This window comes from Rhagoletis pomonella, unplaced genomic scaffold, assembly GCF_013731165.1.
Source record: "Rhagoletis pomonella isolate Grant_MI unplaced genomic scaffold, Rhpom_1.0 Rhpom_scaffold_00002, whole genome shotgun sequence".
NCBI lineage: Eukaryota > Metazoa > Arthropoda > Insecta > Diptera > Tephritidae > Rhagoletis > Rhagoletis pomonella.
In genome coordinates, this window is record NW_023458556.1 from 1,893,560 (window position 1) to 1,921,153 (window position 27,594).

At 39.4% G+C, this 27,594-nt stretch overlaps 1 protein-coding gene across 1 annotated transcript in view; it reads left to right on the plus strand.

Moving 5' to 3' along the window:
- LOC118732411 (teneurin-a) overlaps positions 1–27,594 on the plus strand; it is a 108,014-nt gene that overhangs the window by 56,069 nt on the left and 24,351 nt on the right. Inside the window, exons 3-7 of the mRNA XM_036461545.1 lie at positions 6,302–6,421; positions 22,759–22,926; positions 23,030–23,222; positions 24,118–25,496; positions 26,929–27,467. Of these exons, the coding sequence (XP_036317438.1) occupies positions 6,302–6,421; positions 22,759–22,926; positions 23,030–23,222; positions 24,118–25,496; positions 26,929–27,467 (2,399 nt within the window). The remainder of the gene's footprint in view (positions 1–6,301; positions 6,422–22,758; positions 22,927–23,029; positions 23,223–24,117; positions 25,497–26,928; positions 27,468–27,594) is intronic.

The following is a 27,594-nucleotide window of genomic DNA, read 5'->3' on the forward strand; positions in this document are numbered from 1 at the left end:
TTTTATTTATTTGTATTTGCTGGTGTTTCCACTGAAAGCAGCCGAGCGTTGCGATACTCGGCAAAATGAAAGTTTGTGTTTGTGTTTGTTCATGAGATTAAAAAATGCGTTGCATACTTGCAGGAAAATTGTAAACCAAACATAACTCGGTTACAATAGCCCCTCCACCCCAACTAAATACTGTTGCACTTGCTACAATTTTATGCACTCACACATCTAAGCATTAACAATATGTAAAGTTCACATGTGCTTGGCGGCGGCATTTCCAGGCTGCCAGGCTGCAAGGCTACCGTTGTTACCACCCAGAACTCTCAGCCATTATATGGCACTACTCCCCGCAGTGAACCACTTTTCACTTTCGCATACATACATACCCGAAGCAAAGGTCTTCCTTGGCTCGCCTTGCCCAGCCACTCGCTGCAACATGATATATTATCCATTTCAAGGATTAGACGTTACGCCATAAATTGACTCACTTGCATTTATGAGTCTTTCATTAGAATTAGTCGCATTGCTGGTTGCCCGCGTGCCAAGTTGTCGAGATCCGCAACAGAGTGTTAGTCTTGGTGAGCTTCTTTAGTACGCTGGCGTTGGTTGTTTGGCAGGGTGGAGGACGGGCATACGCGGTGGGCTGATTGGCTACTTGGTTGCTTATGTGGTCAGTTCGTTGGTGTATCGGTTTGTCGGGCGCTCGGTCGTTCAGTTGCTCGCTCGGTTGGCTGACTGGGTTAGATTGCTGGGGCAGATGCTTGTGGCTTGCTGCCGCCTTTGTTGCAATAAACTATGTGCAGCTAATGACGAAATGTGTAGAAGGGTATGTGTACATGTGTGTGTGTGTGTGTGTGTGTGTGGGTGTCTTTGGTTCGATACTGAGCATTGCATTCGCCTGCCGATACACTTGCAGTTCTACAAGCGAGGAATGGTGCAAACCGGGGTGGGGGGAGTAGATGCTCGTGGCTTTTCTTTATTCCATTCCATTGCTTAATTAATGTGCCAATGGAAGTAATTACTTCTTCCTTTCTTCAACACTTTCGCACTGCTTTCCTAACACTTTCTGCGCTCTACAGCTGCATTGGCTAAAGGAGAAGATTTTAATGTAAGCTTTAACGAGAACTATTCGAAGCAACCAGCAAATCTGGAGCAGCACGTTCGAGGAAATAATTCCAGCAGGAATTTCAGCTGCAGCTATTTATTTATTTTTACGTTTTTAAAGCAGCTAATTAGGTAATGGGTTTGCGTCCGGTTGAGAACTTCCGGTGATATCTTACTTATTTTAATAAAAAGCCATAAGAAAAAATTAACTTCATGCGATTTGAAGGAAAATAATATTTGAAATTTGAATGTGAATTCACTGGAGCTTTCAGGTGCAGAAAAAGTAGAAATTTTTAAGAAAATCGCATTCCGGTTGATAAAGGTTGCATAAATAAATTAGTTGAATACAATTGTTGGGCTCCCCAAAAATGACAAAAAATTTCACAAAAAAAATTTTAAATGTTATAAAAAAATTCCGCCAAAATTTATTTTTTTCTTAGTTTTTAGAAAAACTTTTGGTATGCTATTTTAGAGACCATTAAAATTGCAAGTGGCCAAGAGTTTGCATTGATTTTTAGTTATATATATAATAAGAATATAAACCACTTGAGACAATGAGTTTGCTTTTATTTCCCATTTAGCGTGCAGACATCCACGTAACGTTAGCGAAAAAATAATTATTAGAAATCAACACGTACTCTTAGCTCCATTTTACGTGCACTTCATTGTAGGAAAATTTAATGATCTATAAAACTGCATACCAAAAATTTACTAAAAACACAAAAAAAAATAATTTTGGTGAACATTTTTTTATAACATTTCAAATGAAAAATATATATATAATAACTGATGATTCTCTTGAATATAGCTTCTCTGTTGCACTGTTGGATTGAAATTTCGGTTCTTTATTCCGCTTCTCTTTTCCCCAGTATTCTTGAAATCTCTTTGATTGTGCCCTCGCGCATGAAGTTCAGCAGGGCTTCTTTGCTGTTCTACATACATGTGTAAAGCAGGCATAAATCATCATATTACTACATATTTCTAAATCAACTACATACTTAAATAAAGTTTAAAAATTTGCGACATTCACTCGTATCCCTCTGTTGATTTCTATTCATCAGTTGGCTTCCTTCTTAAACAAACTATTTTGATCAGTAACACAAACAGCTTTGTAGTAATCGCATTACCTACTAACTTGTAAAAACGTGTGCAAATGCGGTTGCCACATATTTTGCGGCTAAGCGAAATCTCATTTTTATGACACAAACAACAAGGCGACCATCACAACTTCTGCCATCCGTTCTCAGTTGATTGAGTTGCCTCTAATAAAACGCAAAGTAACAAAAAATGACTGCAATAAAATTTTGCGTACACGCGCTCACTCAGCCACGCATTCATATATATGTATGTATGTATGTATGTGGGCAGCTCGATATGAGCTCATAATAATGTAGCATATGTTGAGGCGTACTACACATTTAATGCACTGAAGCGTTAGCAGGCGATGGAATAACTATTTAAGTGTACTAGTGCATGAAACTAAGCAAGTTTTATTGCGAAAATACGACAACCAACACACACACACACACTCCTTAGAGATATAGTACGTACCTACTTTGAAATGCTGAAGTGATTGTGTGGCACGTATCAGCGCATAAACACGCCTGGTACAAAATGAAAATGAATTGTAAGCGAAGACGAAGGCGATGGCGAAACGCAGTGTTTGAGGGGAAAGGGGGTGGTGGCAATACTTGTTAGAAAAACGCTATCGAATAACCCAAAACGCGTTAAATGAAATTGTCCTGAAAGAACGACATGATTAAGCTTCAGCGAGCGCCAAATGTGATTTGATCAAAGCGAAGGGGCTTGGGCCCTAAACTCTTCTAATACACACAATCACAAGCCAGTGAGCGTTGCGACAGTAAAAGAATTACGAGCAGAGAGGCGCACAACAACAGCAACAACAAAAGCGACTGTACATTCGAAATAAAACTATTGGCCGAACTATCCCAGCCAGGCACGCAGCTATTGGATCACCCTTGGCAAGGACATGTCTAATACGATTACACGCTCTACATGTGTGAGTAAGCAATAATATATTTTTTATTATACACTCCGCAGCCCCGGCAGTGTCTTCGAAACCAGGCAACGAAATTGCGACAAAGACGAAATGACAGCGGCAAATATGTACGAGTGAGTGTAAGCAAAGCGCTTGTTTGTCGGTATGCGTATTTGTTGCTGACGCTGCTCAGGGTAAATGCGCTCATGTGTGCTTGAGTTTTGCGTCGTTATTTTGATGTTTACATGAGTTGTTGATTCATTTATTTATATCTTCAGGAAGCATAGGGCTGTACACCCCACCCACACATAAAATATTTATAAATTTATGAAAAATTATGCGCCGCAACTAAATGAGCGAATACGTTTATCAAAGTTGTTACATATTGGCAACATTTCTAAAGGGTGATACATATAGTGATTTCTTTGTAACAATTCACTAAATTCATCATCGGTCATTATTGGTTTATTCGAAAGAGCAAACATTCCCATTATTTATGGAACGCGACTTCACTCATGTGACAGCCTCGGCTGGCTTTGCAGTAGCGCAGCCTGTTGACGGCTTCCGGTTCTATCTCACGAATGACTCGCGCTGGATATTCGCCTTAGATTCGGTTCTTCTCGGCACCTCACAAGGAAGTCTACGGTGTCAAATCGCAGCGCCCAGTTTGGCAATTGACATCGCCGAGGCGGCTGATAACACAATAACGGAACTTGGCGCGCAAAAGATCGATTGGGATGTGGGCTGAATGGCATGCCGCGTCGAAGTCTATCTCTTCAATTTCCGGCCATTGGAGATCGTTTAATATGCCACTGTAGCGCCAACGTTTTCAGCAGAATTTTCAAAGAAGAAGAGGTCTATGATGCCACCGCTATAAAATCTGCACCAAACCGTCACTCCCGGAGGATGCATTGACCTCTCGACGATCACATGCGGGGTTTCCGATCGCCAGATGTGAGAATTTTGCTAGCCGCTGGAACGAAAAGGCGCTTCGTAAAAACAAATAATTTTGCGAGCAAAATATTTGTCTATTTGGAGCTGTTCGAATTTGAGTTATTCCCAAAGTTCAAGATTTCCAATCTCACTGTCAAAATAGTATATATTAAAAAATCATTATATAGACCACCCTGTATATCCTTGATAATAATAATATTATGGCGCTTATATTTTTTCTAAGTGTTTGGCCGAGCTTCTTCTCCAATTTGTGGTGTGCGTCTTGATGCTGCTACACAAATGGAGGAACCTACAGTTTTACGCCGCCTCTTTGTAGACTACCGCGTTCTAACCCCTTCCCTACAGCGGCCCATTTATGCTTACCCTTCTTACATATTTACTTATTCTAAAACATTAAAATTATTTGCAAAAGTTAATTTTCCTTGAAAGTTTTCGCCATCAATTTGAGTGGCCCAAAATATGCGCCCGTTCGGATAGCTTTACTTACACCGAGCGTGGGCCCATTGTGCTTCCAACAAAATACCATAATTTGTGCCTTTTGTTCCAACATTTTATGTTTGGTAAACAAATATTTGGCGCTTACACATTTGTTAAGGGTTTGGCCGAGTTTCTTCTCCAATTTGTGCTGTCCGTTTTGATGTTGTTGCAAAAATGGAGAGACCTACGACGATTCTGGACGGCAAAGGGTTTTATGAGAAGCTTTTCGATGGCAGAAATAAACTCAGAAGTTAAAAAAAATCTATTTCTAAATTTAGGTGTTGCTACTTAGGACCTGGGGTCCAACCCAGAACCTACGGTGTGGTAAGAAATATCTTAATGTTATTAACTTAAATTCAGGAATGGTTTTCATTATATCGCACATTTTTCTCAAAAGAGCTACAACTCAAAAAATTAAATCGATTGTTTCGCATAAATCAATTTCTAGGATGTATCTCCGGGTCTGATTTTTTAGTTGTGCCTCTTTTGAAGAAAATGTGCGATATTTGAATCCTTTGGATATGCGGCGCTGGAAATTTCGGCATTATTGTATTCAGGGTTTTATGAAAAATAATAATTCTTAATGAAAAAAAGTTGTCTTAATTTTTGAGCTAATAGGTAAGCTCGAAAAGGAATTGAATAATATTTTTCGATAATAGGAATTAAAAATAAAAATTTAATTTCATTGGTAAATCTCGAAAACCCCAGTTCCAGGAAAATGTTGTAACAAAATTGCAAAAATTTTTACTTTTTTTGTCACTTCAAACTTTCACTCTTTCTAAAAATAATATTACGCAGCGAAAATATTAGCTAAGGCTCGGATGCAACTTTCAAAGAAAACTGTTGAGCTTAAGACCACTTTTTTAGGCCCAAGGTCCAATGCTTCCGATTCTTTAGCATGATAGACCATCCTGATTGCAGTAGCATACAGGCTTTCTAGCCCAGTGTACATGAAACTTATCGTAAAAAAAGAAAGTGAACTAAAAAACTAGAAGTAATAAACTATAGTTTTTTAAATGTTGCCGATTACTCTGCTGCATGTTTTTTTAATAAATACGTTTGTTATTCTTAAGAAAATTCTACAGTGTGTCATTCCAAAGCCGGTGTAAGAAAACTAAAATTTTTTGAATGGCACACTGACCTTGTAAATAAACCTCCCCTTTAACCGAATTACAAATAGCATTTAAGTAACAAAAAAAAAAACAGAAAAGCATCAGTTGCGTAGATAATCTTTTTAATAATCTTAGCACTTTAAGAATACTTATTTCAAGTCACTTTCGAAATAAAAATTACTTAAACTTACCATAAAGTTTGTCTATTTTTAAATCTATTCAGTTTTCCTCATCAAATTTTGTACGACTCCCAACTCAAGGAGCAAAATCACTTGTAAATTAAACCATATCGAATTACTTTGATTTACATACTAAATACATACAAGTTATGCGAAATCAAGTTTCACCACTCCTGTATATTCATCTTTTTAATTACTCCTTGCCTTGCATACTTATAAATACTTATAAATACATACATAGTTATGAACAGTACTCGAGTACCTAAATACTTAAATTTATCAGAGACGACTACGAATTACATCAGCTTTTACTTTCTCATTCCCCTAAAAAAAGATACATATTTAAATACTGACATAACTAATTTCGATTAGCCGTTATATTTTACATCCACACTTCTCACTACACTTGACAAATGTTGTTATGTAACTCAATAAACATTGTTCTATTCCCCAACCTCGCCATCGCACTTGTTGCTGTGCTGCCACAGTCGGGTGTCGGTAATGCGGGGCCAGGTCATAACGCCGCAAGGATTGGGCATCGTCGGCATTCGAGTCTCGGTGGATCGGGACTCGCGCTTCGGATTCACGCTGACACGGCAAGGCGGATGGTAAGTAATAATTTTTGTATACGTACATATATATCCGTAAGTAATTTAACATCCAGCTGCGAGTTGCCTTATACCGAAACCAGATTTTACTGCGAAGACTTTCGTATACGCACCGAATTACCCAGAAATTTGATTGATTGTCAAAAGCAAAAAGAACGGCGAATTCCATGTACATATTCGCATAATCTTCGGAAATTCATATAGAATCGATACAAGCGCCGCTCGCTCCTCCAATTATGAAGTCTAAGCGATTATTTTTATGCTTGTGTTGTTCATGGAAATTGTCTTATTGGAGAAGTTATGAAACCTAATTTTATAGTTCTTCAGTGTGACTATTTACTTAGTGTGGAGAAGAAGGGCTCAAAATTGCCATAATCACAAGCAAATGCGTTCACAAATTCACTCTTTTTCAAAAAAAAAATAATAATAAAATAAACCATTGAAGCAGAATAATATCTGAATTTGAAGCTTTAAATAGAAATCCTATTATTTCCGAATCCGAAATTTCCATTGAAAACAAAAATGTATAGCAAAATATTACATAGAACACCGGCATATTTTCGCATTAGCAAACAAATACAAAGTTGAAACAACAATAACAGCAAAAACAAAACAAATCGTTTGTACCAATACTGGGCAGGAAAATACATAAGTACAAATTTTGAATTAATTCCCTTTAAATCGTTCCTTGGAAACAATGCGAGTTTCGGAAGAAATGCCGGTGGCAAAGTAAAAGTAGAGAATAAGCATAACATTCACCGCTGCCTCCAAGCTGTCAACCAATTTGAACTCACAAGGCGAGCTGGGCGACAAACAGCACAACACTTCCCCACTCGTGGCAACGAACTTCGGCCGCTTCAAACGCCATAAAAGCAGCTTTCGAAAGCACCACAACCAAACACACTGCCTACTGGCAAGCTTCTTCACTTCTCGCCTTCTCTTCTTACTTATTGCTCCAGCCATTGAGAATATTTTTCGAAAACTAAATTAAATTTTCAACGCGCAAATAATTTTTAATTCTGATAATTTCTACGAATGAAGTGTAGCGTTCGTTGGAGGCGAAAAGCCATCTCGACTCACATGCATTCGTTGGCAGAGCACCTCAACCAGAGCACTTACATATCGCCCATTTGATGCTAGACTGGCCCAGCTCAAAATTTGGTATTTGAACTAATAAAGTAGAATTTCCAAACTCGGATGAGTGGTATCGCTAATTCGACAGTTTCATCAAATCTGTCATCCGCAAACTTCCGCAGCCTGTCGATCGTAAAATAGTTGCTGTGATGGTATGCTTTGCTACACCCAACGCAGAAAGCCATAACGCCTAAAAGGTTTGGCTTACTTAGGCTTTTTTATCTTCGGATTACAATCATCACCGCCAACTTGCAAACCACTCTAACTAGCCAGAGCCCCTCTGGATCTGGGTTGGGCTCAGTGGCGTGCCGCGTAGACTTTTTTTGTCGACTACAATAATTTGGAGACGTCAACAATTTAATCCCTCGACAATTTCTGGAAAGTTTTATCGACTTTGACGGCATTGTCTACTCGATTGGCAATTAAAACGACACGTCGTGGAACAACACTGGTTAACCTGGTTCACTTGTAGCATTACTTTTCCCACTAGCGTCTGGGAATTCCGCCTTCTTTTCTTCTTGTATATGCGACGGTTATGCTCATCTGAACATTTGCTATCACAGAGAAGAATCAAGTTCATTTTATATTGGATTCTAAAACAACGCGTTTGACTGTGCCCATAGAACGTCCATTTTAATTTTCACGAAGTTCTTCTGATCTTCGCTGATCGGCGTGGTTGCCAAACAGCGATGCCAACTTGCGGGGAATTCCCGGATTGCGGGGCATTTGTCTCGTATCGGGAAATCGGGGAATGAGTTGTTGAACAATTTATGAGTGAAGATATTTTTGTTGTTGTCTTATAGTTTCTTAAATTTGAGCTCAAAAAGTTATTAAAATCAAATTTTATATTAGCCGATTTGATGGTTTTTAGCAATGATATGTGCAAAATTTTAGACATCTCGCCCAATAATTGTGGAAAATTTGAGATTTGCGATTTGGTGAAAATTAAAAATCGAGCTGAGCAACCCCTAAATGATCACCGATTTCTTTCAAATTTTCAGCAACGTATTTTTTCTTGCCGATTTTAATGCATCGCATATAAATTTCCAAAGATCGGTTTTTTTTAAATCAGTCTAATATACATATATACATACGTTTAACCTCTAATCTGTATTTAAATTCAAGTCAGCCGAGCGGAAAAATGTGCGAAAGGCCCCAGCAATAAAAAATTATCAAAAATCAACGGTAATTTTTAGCCACTTCAAACGTACACATTAATACTACAAGTAATTTTTATGCAAAAAAACAAAATCGACTTCAATTCTCATATAAAAATTTAGGATTATCATTAATTTCTTCATGATATAAACCACCTGTGAAGTAACAGCTTTCCTTTAAAGAAAGAATTATAGAAATTGGTTAACGTGAAACAAAATTATGCGATAACATACATCAAAAAAATAAAATATATATGCCGACGAATTTTTTAATCTTACCTTTTTGTGAAGTCCGTTCAAAATTAAATCGGCTTCTAAAAACTCCGAGTAAAAAGTAAAGTGAAAAAACTTAAAATTTAAATATTGTACATTCGTTAATAAATAAATCCAAGATTTGAAAGCAGCGTTTTTTTCGGAGAGATGACTATCTAAGGAAACTTAAATTAAACTTGATTATTTTTTTTTTTTTTCATAAGGTCATTTAAAACTTAATTGTATAGTTTAGTACGCCGCTCCACTTTCCCACATTCCCACAGACTGCAATTGTCTCTATAAAAATAGAAGTTGAAAGTTCAATTTAGAGAAAAAATCAAACGTTCGTGGCATTTGTTAGACTTGTGTAGTACATATATTTGTTCCTTTGTCCCAATTTCATCACTTCACTCTCAGCCTTGCCTAGGCCATTTTGTTAAGCCGCACCACGCGCCCTTGTCTACCCTGCTTGTGGGTTTTTAGGCTGACATATGCAATGTCGTCCTAACAGCGTCCTGCCTTTATTGCGTTATAATTCTTCATTAGCCCAGTGCCTTAATTCCGCACGTCCATTGTATGTAGTCGCAGTACTTCCGTGTTATTTATTTATGCACGTTCCCTTTTGTCCTCTTATTATTATTTTTATTATTATTTCTTGCACTGTTGGGGAGTTGGTTACTTGTTGCCACTTTTGCTGCAGCACTTGTTGTTGCTAGTTTTTTTTTTTCTTGCCATTGTTCAGCTCCACGCGCGCCGTTACGAGAATTACCTTTGTGAAACTAAACAACCACAACAACAACGACGGCATAGAAAACAGGAAATGAATTACAGTTAAGGCACCAGAAACACATAAAAAGTTGCAACGCTGCCACAATGGCGGATGTATGTATGGCAGTAACTGCTTCATAAGCAAACGCATACACACACAAAATCGGCATATGTGCCCATGCATATATATATAGTTATTTGTATATACATATGTATGTACATACTCGTATGAATGCATGTATGTATGTGCAATGTAAAGAGCAGCAGCTATGTATGTGTTCGCACACTTTGTCCACCTGGATCTGCATCCCTGTCGGGAAACGCAGCTAGTGCCTCTTTTGCATGGTAGCAACTGGTGAATTTGACATTGTGATATCCTACGTTGTAATGTCAATTGCACCCGCTGCATCTCTTTCTCGATAGTTCCGAGCCACTCCTTAATTCTATAGTTTCGATCCAGGGCTAAAAGCGACAGACGAAAAAAGTATCAGGATTTTTTTAGTGTTTTTACTTTTTCCGTGTGTTCGATTTTAAATCAATTTCAGAGAAATGTGTTTTCAATTTGAAATTAAATTTGTTTGAATGATTGTAAAACATGTAGGTTTACAAAACTATGTCTGTAGCTGAGGCAGAGGTGCTTGCTGTTATTTGTTAGATTCCAGAAGGTCCCAAGATTGTAAAATGTTAACACAAACTTTTGTTTTGTATTATAAAACTATGAAAAAGGGGCTGTGAAGTGCAGATTGATAGAGCACTTGAACGAAAGCCCCGTTAAGCACATACGTACATACCTATCTAAAGTTAACAAGTCCCGCTGCATCCCTTTTTCGATAGTTCTAAATTCGTCACCTTAGTTATAGATTTCTAATGGTAAAAGTGATATAAAATATTTTTTTTAAAGTCCCACATTTCGCTGATTTTGATCTCGAGGGGATCTAGTTAACATCGGATTGGTTCGTTTTTGGCGATAAAGGTCTAGTACGTCACTAGAAATTTGATTCACTAGTTCGCAGTTTCCCTGCAGGGATTTGTTGCTATGCGCATGTACATATATGTATGTACCTATTTCATTTATAAGTTTATTTTCGCCACTTTTTCTACCAGTTGCTGCTTTTTCTATTGCTGATGTTGCCATTGTATCTCTTTATGATCCCGTTATCTTGGGCAAAAACATAAGTATTTACGTGTCTTTTCGCTGCAACCAAATTCATGCAGCATTTTTCAACAACGCCTCCCACGCTTCCCATTTAAACCAAAGGAATTATAAACAGCTTTGATATCATCTGGAATTTCTCTGACTTAAAATTAAGCCCTGGAAATACTGTAATATTTTCAAGGGATTTCGAAACAATTTCCCAAACATTTCGAGCACTCTAAGATCTAAAATATTTATTAATTGATATTTATTAATTGATTGGCGCTCATTCTGCATTTGGTGTTGAGTGCTTAGTGACACACCGCTAGTTTTATGTTCCCTGTTTCATAGTCTAACTTTGACAAGCCTGACGACGAATGGGTCCTCATTTCCTGTACGGGCCGCATACACTGCAAGTAGTCGGTCGGTAATTGACGGAGTTTATCACGTAGCTACCGATTCAGCAGTCCTTTAGTCGCTCCCCCGTACTGCAGGGTAGTTTTTGTAACGAGGTGTACAGGCTGTGGCACTCACGCCTTTGCAGGAAGAACGTCACATTTGCACAATAAAAAAGGAGTTCTAAGAAAACGACCATCAACTGCTATTCCTCCACGTACAAAAATAAATAGCAATTAAGACATTATAATTAACCAAATCGTAAACGTTCAGACGACAGTTAAGTGACTTCTTATATGAAATACTCGGTAGAGAGCAAACCGTTTCAGTTTGGTTTGTGGCCTTTTTCCAGCACACTCGTGTTTTGTTTACGTACACACCCAGTTATATTCATATACATATGTATGAAAAATGATAATGCGCTGCGGTAGAGATTACTGTGAATCATGTATCCATACAAGAGCATCCCACTTATCGCATGCTTTTGTCAAATTTTATTGGTGATTCGGCCAAGTCCGCCAAATTTTGTAACATGAATATACCTGAATTATTTGAGCACAAACGAGGCTGAAAACTTATATACTCAGAAATACAGTACAAATAAAACGCAAACATTTTAGAGCAGAATAAATAAATGAAAAAGATCAGTTCTATAGGAAAATAAAGGCTTCTCAAGTCTTCTTTTTCTTTAACAATAAAACCTAATAAGCGACAATGGCCGAGCCCGATGAAATATGGCATTCGTTCCTATTCTGGGCCAACTGATAACTATCAAAAACTATCAGGTTTTGCTGTTCGCAAACACAAAAACCCAACCAAGGGAAATTGAGGGACCAGATTGACATTTCATTTTGATGAGAAGATGCTACTTTATGCTGGAAAAAATTTTGCCAGCAAGAAAACAGCTGATCAAGGTCATCTGTTTGCAAATACTCGTGTAATTACTTTTGCTTAGAAAATGGTTTTACAGGCTAACCTAATATTCACGCACGCCGCCAATTTATTGTCAGAAATTGCTCATGCACATGCAACTGGTATGGGACTAACCGAAATTGAACAGCGTGCATATGAAGCTAACCGTTGAAACACAATACCGGCGAACGGCGAATTTTCGCACAGTAGTGCGACGACGGCGGCAACTTTCGCCCAAAAATTTCGCTCAGCGACAACGAATTCAGCTGCTTATGACAAGGTACATTAAAAATTTTTACAAACAATAAGATTATTAATTTTTAACAAAAGCTAATACAGTATTTTTAAATTTCGATTTAAAAACTTGAGAATATTTATTTAGCATATGGCCACAATGGATCGTATTTTGCCGCTGCCGCCAGCGACGACGATAGAAATAAGTCTATCGTTGCGAACAGTCGTCGGACGAACGTCGTCGTTTGCTTTGGTTGTGTGCGTTCTCATATACAACAGTGTGTTTTCATTTTTACAGCGAACATTCGCAGCGAAAAATTCGCCGTACGTCGGCATTGTGTTTCAGCGGTAACTCCAATTCCAATTTTTGTTCTGCGTGACATTTCGATTTGACGTTTTGAAGCCAATTTCGGCTGACGCAAAAAAAAAAATTCGACTGCATGCGTAACAAAACGCAACACGAACCGAAGATAATGCATAAGATAAGTGTGCCTCCATTTTCGACCAAAAATACGTTTTTGTCGAAAAATGTAATAGCTCGTGAGATTTGCTCAAGTAGCGAGCCGTTTGCTCAAAGACAGATGCCAGGTTCACCTCCTGATCGACAGATGATGCAGGTCGAATATATTGGAGTGGCCCTACTCTTCGTGCTATGACCCAAGGCACCAAATAGGTCGGTTACTGCACGTTGCTCAAGGAGCGAAAGCGGGCGATTGCAAGCAAGGATTGAATTTGTAACGTCTCAGTTAACTAAATAAAGAACCTTATTGCATTTTGCACTTTAGCTACTTTTTTCAAATTTATTTTCAAAGGTTATCAAAACATTCAGAAAGTCAAGTCAGACTCCAATTGAAGTCGACGCATTTTTTTCATATCCAGGCTTGGAATTGCTTATCAAAACGACTGATCGACAAAAAACAAATGGCTTTCCCACTCTTCAGCGTGTATAACTAAAAGCTGGGTTATGCAAGACTTAGACTTGAATCGACTTACCTAGAAATTTCGACGCGATTACTCAGCGTGTCGCCTATTACCTTTTCTCCTTGTTTTGATTCTCAGCACTTGTAGTATTTTTATAAGAAAAATTGTAAACGTTTAATTGAAAATGGATACGAAATTGTGATTGTTTTTGTCTTATTTTCTGGCTTTATTTGAAAGTTTGTTTTTCGATTGCCAGATGAATTACATTTATACAAAAATTTGTATATGTGTGGCATATTTGTAGGGATTTTATTAAAAAAATGAAATGGCAGCGTGATTCTCTCACGGCTCTCTTTGCACTTAGAAATTAACTAAGAGTGCGGTTACCCACGAATGTGTACGTGGCGTAGCGTAGAAGTACGTAGAAAGATATCAAGTATGCTGTTGATAGAAAGAGAGAGAAGCAACGTCTACGCCACGGTCATGCGGTGGTGAGTTTTTGTTAACACGCAGATCCCATAATATAGATCGTGTCTGCTGACACGTTCTCAGTTTTTACGTCCGTGGGTAACTGCGCTTTAAGAAATCATGGTACAGTTATTATAGGTATTGTCTTAGCAGAGAGCGCATATTCCGATTTGCCTTATTTGAAAAACGCCATTGTTGTCCACAGTAAAAGGTTTACAGCTAGGGAAAAGAGATATTTCCATACCCGATATACCATATACATATGTACACGTATTTTTTTTTCTAACGAACCTTCCTGCAGAGAACTTATTTAATATTTAAAAGCCGATGAAAAAAAAACATTTGCTGGTAAATAAATTAAAAATTTGTATGGCTCACTTCATTTCAAACGTTTTTTCTTTGGTTTGAAAAATTATAAAAATTAAATTGAGCGAAAACAAAAAGCAAAGCCAACTAAAAGTAAAAGAATCAACCATGATACAATAATTTTTAGAAGGTAGTTTCACTTGAAAATTTTTGACATAAACCGTGTCTGTGACAAACACGCGATGATGCCACTGTTAAGATATTGAACTTGGGTATTTCAACTTATTGTTTTGGGTATTTTTTTTACTCATGTAAACATTTATATATTTTATAACTGATCACTTTATTTTTAATATATATTTAATACATACTTGCCACTGCTAATCGCATCAATAAAAATCATATAAACGAAAATGCAAGAGTACAATATATCTCTTTTTGAGGATTTTTCAAATTTATTTTTTATTATTATAAATACAAGCAGTATACGTAACATAACAACATAACATAACGAACAAGCTTAATTAATTCAATAATTAATTCTATTTATCACACTTCTCTCTTTTTGTTAAAAATTATTGGTTTTTAACTTTACCTAAAGTATGTTAAACTTCCTCTTCCTGGTTAAGCTGTTAGAACACAAGGTTCCTCCTTAAGCTTTGACCCCTCTTCCCTGCCGACATCCTCCGGCCTTCACGGCTTAAGCTGACACTACCGTCCTTACCAGCCCCTACTAATGTAATGCGACTACGAGAACCGCGGTACAAGTCTCCTTAGATTTCCGTCTGAATGCATCGATTGCCATAACCAATCATTTCATCGTCGCTGAAAGCCATGCTGTATTTACTTCACCGCTTCTGAGAGCCGTTACGTATAGTGTGTTACCGTGTTTAATACATTACACGTACACGTTCGTTGGTATCGCCATAAAAAAACTTACTCAGTTTGCGTTGAAACGCTGACGTATCCTTTCCTGGCTCTTTTTCTAGATATCCCAACGAAAGGGGATTCGCTGGCGTCGTCTATACAATATTTATTGTCATCGTCCATGCCGCTTGCTTGCTGATCGCTGCAAAAGTTATGAAATATGTACATACATACTTTCAACATTCAAATTTTGTTTGTTTTTTATTGACTTACACTTCGGCTCCGGGGATGGCACCTCGGCTTAGCAGTGCACGACCGTTCCGCGCAATCAAATCTGTACTTCAAAAATGATTGGAACACACAAACGGTGCCCTTGGCAATTGCTGCTCGCTTAATCCGAAAGCCTTCATCCACTTTTCCCGTAAATACGGCACAACAGGAAATTTGAAATGTTTTACAGCTATATTCCTACAGCTATTCCGCGTGTTGAAACATCCCCGGAAGCAGCAGCTCATTTCTTATTTAATTTTATTTTATTATGAATATTTTTTAATAATTTTGAAGTGATATGTTTGGCTTTGCTTAGTTTTATTTTTTTTTCAACGCCAAAAAGGTGTATTTTTTTTAAATAAATTGGTAACACAAAAAATACGAAACACGTTTTGTGTCAGATAGCTAAGATGGCGGATAAGAAGAAGAAGTGAAACTACCTTCTAAAAATTATTGTATCATGGAATCAACATTGAACTGCGTCAAAATGAAAATAAGGGAGCAGGAATTTCGATGTGAAGCAAAACTTTATTGTACCTTCTTAAAAATCAAAAGTCTATAGTTCTCCAACTTTCATACACTCGCTGCTCATTTGCCAGATATATAATTTTTAAGTCAAGTCAAGTCAAGTCTTTTAATTCAAAGCACAGCTAAGTATTTAGATGCTTTTATATAATATTCAGGGAAAATATACTTACATATATAACATCACATTCCTGTTTGAAGATTTTTTGAGTTCCCCAGCTTTTGAAGTTTCATTTCATATTTTGTACACGCTCTTGTTTGGCTGCAAACTTTTTGCTCTACTTTCATATATCCAATAAATGCACTCGAATATATCTACACATATCGTACATATTTATATACATACATATGTATGTATATCGATTTCGTACTTTTAAATGTTTGTATGCATATGTTTCCTCATACTTATATCCTTATTCGAATTTACGATTGTTGGGTGCGTGAGCTCCCATCCCATCAGCTCCGATATTTGGGTCAATTGCAAATTAAGCATTCAAGTTCTTAAACAACAAAAACGAAACTAAAATTTGCAAGTGTTGCCGCAAATTATGTTATTGTTGTAATGGCTGTTGGCAATGTAACTGCAACACTTTACACTTCAACTTAATTTTAATGAAAAGCTCACGAACAAGCATTTATGTACATACACATGTATGCCCATATGTGTGTGGGTGCAGCTGTGTACGCGCCTGCGAAGGACAGTTGGAAATATGTAGTCACAGCGAACATGGCGAATTACATTTAAATTTATTTACTGTTTTTTTTTGCCAGATTGCAAATGGCAATCAGCCATACATTTTTTTAATTATTTTTTTTCCGGACAAAAAATCAGTCTTCCAATCTGCTGGCACCGCTTTCCGAGTTAATCGAAAATCGATATTGAAAGTTATAAGCACAGTAAATACATACATACATATATGAAATGGTGGCATGAGGGCATTCCCGGTCAAAAAACACAATGTTCACACTGTCCTTTAACGTGCGGTTATCAACAGTATTTTGACGTACGTATTTATGTATTTATCAATACTTACTATTGTGCTCTCTTCCAAGCGTCATCAACTGCGAAAATACATAGTCATCACCTGCCGCGCTGCTGCAGTCCTTTCGGACGGTTGCCACTATTTAAACAATATGGAATGCAGCCACTCCCACGAACGGACACCCGAAACTCGTTTCCGAGGACCCAATGCAAAAACACGGTTACGCGCGCCCAGCATTGAAAAGGAAGCACTAATTGCCAAAATACACCAAAAAGCTCAAAAAAGAACAATAGCGACGCTCCGGCAGCAACAAAAGCTCCAGCAAATGGAACAATAAGTTTTCGAAAAGCAACAACAAGCAGAGGTAGAAATTGCATTTATAAATACTCAACAACGCCAAAACGAAACTACCATTGGGGACAGACAATACATGTACATATGTACCGGAAATAAACAGGTAGCTGTGATGCTGGAAGCCCCGGGTTCAGTGAAGCGAGCGAGAGCACATAGGCACATATCCCTTTAATTGCGCCGTTACGCATTTCTGCAAACAATCTACCGCTCACAAATTGTGGTAGACGCCAAATTGTTTTTGCTTCTGGGTGCGTTGCTTTTTTGCTAGCACTGTTTGCCGTCTAATTAAATAGCTTTTAGCGGAGAGTTAATTCAGCCATTTCCTGTGAAACTGCCGCACCATCGGCAGCGTCAGTTTAGTGGAAAGTGCAAAGAAAAAATAAATCAGACAAAAAATAGACATATAACAAAAATAAGAGTACAGAGGCAAAAAAACATCTGCCATCTGTTTGCAATTTTCCATGCTTTTCGCCTGAAATCCAGGAGAACACATCGGCTCAGTTTGAATTTACATTTGCTTCAAATGAAATAGATAAATTTGTTAAATTGCACTCCGGAACAGCCATTTTAGAGTCTAAACAAAATAATTACCAATTTTTGTAGTCAAATCAAATCAAAAATTGTTTCACTTCAAAACGATTTTCCGACAGTGGATTAGAAAGACCCCAAGTAGTTTTCATTAAAAATTCACATTTGTACAAAAGTCGGATGGGCTCCTCATATAGGACCTAATAGGTTTTGATAACTTCGCTACTACATCAATAAAAATAGTTTTTAGAAGAAACTCGCCGAGGAAGTATTTTTGTTTATATACAATTTTATAATTACCCTGTAAAGAACAAAATGTTGTATGATATGCCTACTTATCGAAGACTAACTATATATTCAAAACCTCCTATCATCGATTTTCACAAAAAACTACTTTTTGACCTAAGAACTTGTCTTAGACTTAACTGTCATCACCAGGGAACGGATTTTTAGGACCTAAAACCATATAAAAAAGGCAAAATAAAACAACCAAATAGGCAGGAAAAGGCACTAGAACTCGCAAAAAGGCAAAATAAGGCACTAAAAAACGACAAAAACCGAAAAATTATAAAAAAATACATTTATTTTAGAACTGTTTATTTTACAAGTAAAAGTAGGAAAGCTATGAACTAATTTCATTATATGAACAATTTGTACTTTGAATCTTTTGACTATTTTCTCCTTTCGAGGTTTTAGCTCCAAAGACTTTTCGTAGTTGTAGTAACATTGAAGATGCATTTTGAAGTTTTCTGGCGGCATTTTATTTCGATTGTCGCGAATTAAAACTTTATATGTACTAAACGTGCGCTCGAAGTGAGTGGATACAATTTAAATATGGAACGTTTAAAGCTTTAATATTATCAGGAATAAGGGCTTTTTCCTTGCCCTTGACAATTAAAGTAGAAGAGGCAACAAAAGGCAACATCAAATGTGTATATATGGAATCAGGAAAAGTTAAATCCTGGACATCTTAATCGATTATACTCTATCGCTTTAGCAGAAAAAGATAATTTCCATAAATACAGTGAATAGTTAATTCTTCTAACAAGAAGAATTCAGACAAAGTCTAACATCAGAAAGTACTTTTTTAAAAAACATCGCTAAAAGCAAATTTTGAATATAATACCTCTATATGTATTTATATGGAGAATATCCTTAAACTTTAATTAACATATGTAACATACTCATCTTCAATCCTCGGAATTTGGTTTCTTCGTTGCCTCACCGCAAAGTTCTTCACTTAGTATTTGTGTTGTTGGGCTTCTCAAAAATACAGATCAAACCGAACCATTATAGTGTGAGTTAACAGTTAATTAACTCAATGAGAGGGGAGATCAGTACATAAGTCTAACGATGGTCTTCTGCAATAAGGACACTACTCAAAATTTCATATTTTTCAGTAGAGGCAATTAAAGATTTTGCGTTTCGTAATTTAACAAAAATGTGTCTGGGAACGTTACTACATATTTATTCCAAATTATTTGCAGTCGGCTTGTAGCGAAAATTTATAACCTTTCAAGTTATACCTTTTCTAAAGATTTAGTGAGATTTCACTGAAAAAGTACGAAATAAGTAACAACTCCTAAGTAGCTAACCGAAAATAACTCCAGTGGTGTTACTAAACAACGGCACAAAACCAAAAGTGTCGATATTTCACATAAAAGCATAACTAACCTATCGACAGTTTTTTTTTACTTATGCCAATATCCGCAATAAATGTGCGACATGTGCCACTGTTCAGTAGTGAGGGTTGCCTACTTCGGTTTTGTGGCCAATGGCAAAACTGCGCCCCTGCTGTCGGATTGGTAACATCTAAGCATATCGAGGGCTTATATTCAATACTCTCTATATGCAATTTGCACAAAAATGTTGTTCTGATATAAAAATCCACCTAAGGGCCAGTTTTTCAATGCACGGTTGTGGTTTAAACTAAGATTAGTCAATCAAATGCCAGCCAGCTGTTAAATTTAAAAGCGAATTTACGTAATCTAAGTTTAGACTCGCACTGAAAAACTGGTCCTAAAACTTAACTGTCATCGGTGATATTAAAGCTGACCTTGATCTGATTCGCTCGACAGAATTGCAAAGTTAGAGTTAACATCAGTGATGACACGTAACTTCCAGATGGGTTCCAACATCATTTATAAACCTTATCCGATATATATGTAACTAAAAAACATGAAATTTTAAGTTGTGCCGTTTTGCAGAAGACCATTTATGTAAAAAAGTATTTATCGGACCTCTGCATGGTTGTAAGCCATGGTTTTGCATCTTGAACTTTTTTTCGTAAAAGAAGGAGAACTTTATTACTTTTTTCACCAAATATTTTTACAAATAAATTTATTAGCAGTCTGAAAAAATATTTCTAATTCATTCTCCTCCTTCCGTGCCTCGATTAGAACAGAAGGATAGGATTTGTCGTTTGTTTTAAAGGAAGTAAATCAAGTTGCAAGTAAATTTCTACCTAACACCGTGTGACCTTTAACTGACCGCGAAAAAGTTGTGAAATACTTTTGATATTTGGGATTTTGGCATCGATTCGTTGATGCCGTAAATTGGAAAGCATATAGCCGAAGAGTTTCAGAAAAAATATGCTGGTAAATTTTTCTCCACCTTCCCTAGTCTTAAAGCCGACTTTAAAGGTCGAAGGCAAGCACTCGATCATAGCGCATTCACAAGCGCGCATAGTACTGATGGCCAAATGAATCTTTTCTACAATTTCCTCAAGATTATCTTTCTCCAAATGTCAACATACAACACAGAGCTTGAATCTGTATGTCGAAGCTATTTGCTGAATTAGTTTGCTTTGTGTAAAATGAAAAAAGGCAGCTAAAGCCATTAAGGTGCACCCGACTTTGACGAAATGTCCTTTTAGTCTTTTGGTCGATATTGTTATCCTGCGCTGGAAATTGCACCATTTCCGCACATATTTTTCACCCGGCTGTTTTATATCTAAGTTCTTACATATGTATATAGATATGTACATTAGGGTAGGGTAATTTAACTTCGAATAAAGTGTTTGGCATATTCAAATTCTACGTTCGATTCAAAGCAAAAATGGTGAAAAAACTATATACCAAAAAAGACGTTTGAACCTCCCAATTTTTAAAAGAAAAATCAGTGTATTATAACTTCTTCTGAATGAAATTAATTTTGCATTTACAAAATTTTGTGTGTTTTCTTTATACAATATGCTGATTTTTCTTTTGCAAATTGGGAGGATCAAACGTCATTTTTGGTATACATATACATAGTTCGTTCACCATTTTTATTTACTTAGAATTAATCGTAGAATTTAAATTTGCTATACACTTTCTTCCAAAATTTTACTCACACAAATGACTCTGGCCTAATGTACATATGTACATATATATGTACATTTGTATGTGTGTATGCTTTGCGATTCCGATTGCGATTGCTTGTCCAAGCAACCATTTTGAAGATGGAAAATCAAAACCACAATTGCATGTTACATACAAACCCACGCACACATGCACACACACACACACACACAACCACCCGCGCAGAGGCAACAAGAGATAAACTCTCGATAGCATTGTCGCTTAGCAAAAGCGCTACAACAATGTGCAATAACAACAACGAGGACGTAGACAACGGCGACGGCGGTCAAACTAAGGACATAACCGCACTATGTTCGCTGTGGTCGCTGCTATCGCATCCGAAACACAACAGTCTGGCTGGGTGAGGGAAGCGAAGTGACCGAGAGCCGTACGAAAGGTTCGTGGCCGGAAAATGTGACAACGAAATTGGATTTCGTACAATGCAAAGAAAATGGAGAAAAAATGAACCAAAATTATATACAACACATAAAAGTAGTGGAAAAAGCAAAGAAAAAAAAAACAAAAACAAAAAAGAAGCGCCCAACCCGTAAGTGGTTTCGTAGAAAAATCTCTGCGGCGGCTGGCTATGCGCTTGTGTTGTGGCTTTGAAGCGAAATAACATCGCATAATATGTGTTCATTGTTCCAAAGTGAAAAATGTCGTTCAAGCAGGACATGTGAAGGCTTGCACCGTATACAATGTGTGTATGTGTGCGCCAATCGATTGTCGGTCATAGCCGCGACTCGGGCTAAGCAAATAGCCATCAAAGGTAGCAGATGCGCCGCAAGACGACTTCCGAGCTTCCGAGTGCGATTAAGAATCGATTTCATTTATTCCACTAATGAAACTATCGCCTGAAGATTGATTAAAGAGCTGTACATAAAACAGATTTGAAGTATTTGAACTTCACATTTACAACTCAGTTTTTAATTAAACTAACTGAAAAATACAGCTCGCAGCAAAAGCATCAACACGGGATTCGATTTTATCCTTCAGTGTTTTTCGTTTTTATTTCCAATACAAGGTGCAAGATTTTTAATTAAGACTCATAACTTTTCTTCAAGTAATTCCACTCCATTGTGATGCACAGTTGCGCACCTTGCGCACGGCAGCTTGGCACATTCCTTCATTTCATCAATGCTTCTTCGAGCAGTTATTATTAATTACAGAATTCAACATCACTCTACGGCCAGAAAGTCCCAGCGGAAAAGAGTAACTTCATTGTTTTATCAGTGCAAAAGAAACTTCGCGATATTTTGTAGCAACAACAAATTACAAAAATAAAGAAAATTTTTCAACAAAAGTGGAGTTTAGTTCCAAGTTAATTCTACGTAAGTGGAAAATAAAAATTGAAGCTGGCGTGCAAGTAAGAAATCGAGATTTTTTGCCAAAAAATATGTTTCAGTTAAAGCGTTAAAACGTATTTAAAGCTGCTTTCATCATCAATCGTCGAGTAACTGTACACCCATTTAGCGTCTGTATATTTGGTACATATATAGATAACTTTATGTGTATCCATGCTCATAATTCCGGCGAAAAACATGAAATTTCATTATTTATGTTCAATTAAAGCCCACTCGCCGGCGTCTTGGCAACCTGAGTCGCTCGCGTGCGATTCTGCTTCGAGGGGCGGTGCGTATACGTAATCTGAATAGACTTTGGCGCAGTTGGCGTTCTTGGCGTCGCCTTGCTTGTGCTCTTCTGTAATTTTGCGCCGAATTTGATGCTAATTAATGAACTTCATTGATTTGCCTGCACCTCGCTCTCCTTCTATTCTTCCAACTAGGTTTGACGTGCTCGTAAACGGCGGCGGTGCAGTTACGTTGCAGTTTCAGCGCTCTCCCTTCAGGCCGCTCACGCGCACCGTCTTTGTGCCATGGAATCGAATTGTGGTGTTGCCGCCCGTGCAGATGCAGCTGAGCGACGATGACGAAAGCAATGGCCGCAGCATAAAGTAAGTTTCAGGCAGCCATTCGGTTGCCCGAGTGCAGGATTAATTGAATCGCCCGGATCTAATTTTAATAATTACGAAATTTGATGTTGCGGTTTTCTTTCAGAGTGGCTCCAATGAATCCAGCGCTCACTTTCCTCAACTCCATACTCTACCACTTCGCCGATGAACAGGCCGATGTGAACAAAATATGCGTGGAGCATGACCACGAGGAGCTGAAACCCCAATTAATTAGCACTTGGATGCCGAACGGCGTGGGCGCCATGCCGGGCAAGCGCGTCATATTCGCCGAAACGCAGGTGAGTAAAGACAGTCCAGCGCCACATCGCTGGCGTCAATTCCCCCTCCTACCCACCCATCGTGCACTCAGTCGGGATACGAGGTTATCGCTGCTAACCAATTTAAATAGAATTTGCTGCTCTAACTTAATTAGGTAGTGGCGACGCGGCTCTGGTAAAACTGTCACGTTGCAAGCAATGCGCCACTTGGCTGCAGCTGGATGAGCTTGTCTCTGCTACCATGAATGTTTATGGTTTGTAGCCTTGTCTCTCCACTGCTTACGGGCCACATCTTCATCCTCATCCACCTGGTAGCGACCCAGCTACACACTGTTTGAGCTTAAGCTACGCTTGATTATTTTTTAAGTTCTCTTGCACTTGAAGCCACCCGTGTGCTTTCCTTGCGAATGGAAAGAAAACAATATAAAAATTATAAACATTACAGTTACACTGGTGAAGACTACAGCTGCCGAGTGCATGGAGAAAAGTTTCTGCTCGACCTTGCATTATTTATGATGAGCTTAGGGTAGTGCACAGCAGCCCAGGCGCCGACAAAAATAACAAAAACAGCCACACTCGCCACTATGCTGGCGTCGCCTCATCGACCCCACGCCTTATACTGTCCCCTGGCTGCTTGCTGTTGGCTGCTGGCACTGACATCAGCTGTCTCATCCGAGTATTTTAATTAAATTAAAATAAACTAAGAGCACTTTTAAATTTTCCCAGAGCCCTCGTTTGTAAATGGGGGTGTCTTCCTAAATACGTTTCTGCAAAGCATGAATGGGGTTGCCGGCGAACTTGGCTTAAATGATTTGCTCCTTGGGCATCTTTCGATTAAAATTTCCTTATTGTGTGCACGGGTGCAGCTAAGAACATTTACTTTTGCAACTTTACTAAAATTTTGTTCCTCTTCCAGATCGTACAAGAATCAATACAGATACCTGGCTCTGACTTGCATCTCACGTATCAGTCTTCGCAAGCCTCAGGCTACTTGAGCATCGTACGCATGCGCCTTACCGCGGAAAAGATACCAAAGACTCTGACGCATGTTCATGTGGGCGTGGAAATCGAGGGCGCACTTCACGTGAAGACGTATGAGGCCGATCCCAACTTAATACACACGTTCGCCTGGAACAAACGCAATGTCTATCGGCAGAAGGTCTACGGCGTCACCATTGCACGCATTTCCGTCGGCTACCAGCACTCGACCTGCAAGATGCCAGTTTGGATCACTCAAACCGCCAAGCTACAGGGCTATGACGTCGACATTTCAGACATCGGGGGCTGGGGGCTGGACATACACCACCACTACAATTTCCACGAAGGCATATTACAGAAGGGGGATGGCAGTACGCTTCACATGAAAGAATACCCTCGCACCGTAAAGGTGGTGATGGGCACCGGCTTGCAACGTCCGCTGAACTGTCCCGACCACTGCAACGGCATAGCCAAGGACGCCAAGCTACTCACACCCATCGCGTTGGCATCGGGCCCAGACGGCAGCCTGTACGTGGGCGATTTCAACTTGGTGCGACGCATCACACCTGATGGCAAAGTCTACACAATACTGCAACTGAGTGCCACACAGGTTTCCTATCAGTATTACCTGGCAGTGTCGCCCGCAGATGGCCACCTGTATATATCCGATCCGGAGCGGCACCAAATTCTAAGACTGCTGCGTTTAGAGAAAGTGAAGGACCCCAGTATCAACAGTGAGCCCATTGTAGGCAGCGGACAGCGTTGCATACCCGGTGATGAGGGCAATTGCGGTGACGGAGGCCCGGCGTTGCAGGCTCGTCTTTCGCATCCGAAGGGGCTGGCCATTGCCGCAGATCGCACCATGTACATTGCTGATGGCACCAACATACGAGCGGTGGATCCCAAGGGAGTCATACACACACTGATTGGACATCATGGCCACCACAACCACTGGAGCCCAGCGCCTTGCTCTGGCACTCTAATGGCAAACCAAGCACAACTTCAATGGCCCACTGGTCTGGCGCTCAGTCCACTCGACGGTTCTTTGCATTTTATCGACGATCGGCTGGTGCTGCGCCTGACTTCGGACATGAAGATTCGCGTTGTAGCTGGCACGCCCCTGCATTGCAACAACAATGGTCAAGACAAATCGAACAAGACGTCGGAGAATGTGCTGGGCACAGTGCTGGCAATGGCGTTCTCGCCATTCGGTGATCTCTACATCGCAGACAGCGACTCACGACGGGTAAATTCAATTCGAGTGGTGGACACAGCGGGAAATATGCGCTACTTTGCTGGCAAGCAGGAGGGTCTGGGGTAAGTTTGAAAAACTGTTTAGCACACCATAATATACACAGTCGTAATAAACTTTGAAGACATTTTAACATTTCCACTTTGATTCACATAAATTTTTTGCCATATCACTCAGACTAAACATATTTAAAATCTCACAAACGAATGAAATTTAAGGAGACTACACTTTCAGCATTTTTCTCACTAAGGCCAACCAGTAAATTGGTATCGAATGCCAACGACCTAAAAATATCAGTTATTTGATACGCGATTCCCTCAAACCAATCCTTTTAAATATTCACAGCGCTGTTTGCGGCTCCTCCATTGCATTTTTTTATTTTCGCTCTACATCCAATCTTCCGGAATTCGCGCAAATGCGCCTTCACTCCTCCCCTGACGTACAAACTGGCGTCATTACCAACAGCTGACAACATTGTCAAGCCGAGTGTATTGGTGATGCTTATACATATCTGCAAGTCTTTATGGCTGTCAGCTGCAAGCATCTCCAGCCAAGGCTCCACCATAGCGGCGGCCCAGCCGGCCAGCAACAAATGCATAGAATGGCAGAGTAGCAAAGAGCCTAGCCGTATACTGGCTCATTTGTTGTGTGTATGGTTAGTTCTTTCGTTCGTTCGCCTTTTAATCTGTCGCTGTTTGCCTAACTGTTTTGTCAAGTTGTTAATTTTTCACTGAATACTTTTCTGTTGATAACCCAGGAACTCATTGCACATCACTCCTCGTGCTTCTCACACATTGGCCGGAGCATACTGCCATTACTTTTTGCGATGAGCTCTGCCATTTTCCATGCCTCATTGCTCTCTTGCCAGACCTTATGCTTGCTGTGGGGGACAATTTCAGTTTTTGCTACCCCATTTTTGAGCCACGTCCCCCCTGGTATCATTTTCACTTGTCGCTGGTTAGTTTGTTCTCGTACATAACCTTGTGTTAGCTTGTCATAGTTTTCGATGCACGCGCTGTTAAGCGCCCTAATCGTCTGCGATATATGAGCGGTGTTTCGGTGGTCTCAACCTCTAAAACTTCCTTTATTTACTCGCGTTATGTCATTAAGTACCGAGTTCATTTGTTGCACCCAGCCCCAATCCAGAAACCAAGTTGACGCATCTGCAGCAGCTCATAACCATTTCAGCGTTTGCTCTGCAATAAAACAAACTCATCTGCCTCATTCCCGTGGGTGGGCGCAACAATGCAGCCAAGTGCGCGTAGTTCGTCGCGGTCGTTGTGGCCAACTTGCGAAATCGGAGACCATGGCTCGTACATCACTGTCACTGTCTCGGCTCATATTTCTCTTTCCACAACCACACACACCTACTAATGCACAAACACACACACACATGCTCATTCATACTGCATTTTTTAAGCTAAGCACTCATCAGTTCGCTTGTTTGCCAACTCCGTACTCAACACCTCTCCTATGCTCTGCTCTTCTCTTTCACAGTTCACTAACCTGCGATTGCTCCAATGGCAACACTGTCAACAGTTCAACATCCGGTCTGGCCTCGGCGCTTTCATCAACCGGCAGCGGCGTCGCTGGTAGCGCCTACTCAACGACAATGAATCCGAAACGTACCACCACACCAACAACGCCGGCTGGCAGCAACGGACACGGCAACAACGGCAATGGCGGCGGAAGCGGAAATGGTGCTGTCTCTGGCTATGGTGCTGGTGCAGGCAACGGTGCGGGTGTGGGTGCTCCCTGCATTTGCAGCGGCGGCGGTGTCGGTGTCACGGTCGGCGCTCCCAGTGGACTGGCGGGCATCGTGGCCGGTGGTAATTTAATGTCAACTGGACCAACGACAACCACAACAATATTGCTGGGCGCCAAAACAACAGCTGCAGCTAACGGCATGGGCGGCGCCATGAATGATGATGGCACTTTGAGCAACGCGGAGACCTTGCTATCGTCGAATGCTCGCTTTCAGGCGATTTCGGCCATTTCGGTGGCGCAGGACGGCGTCATTAATGTGGCGGATCAAGGTAAGCTGCGCAAATAAGCGCCAACAATAATACTTTTCATACCTGCTAAGGAAGTTGAGCATTTTGCTAGTACAGTTAGGAGATAGAAATGATAGGAAAGCGACAACCACTTGACGCGGACAGTTGC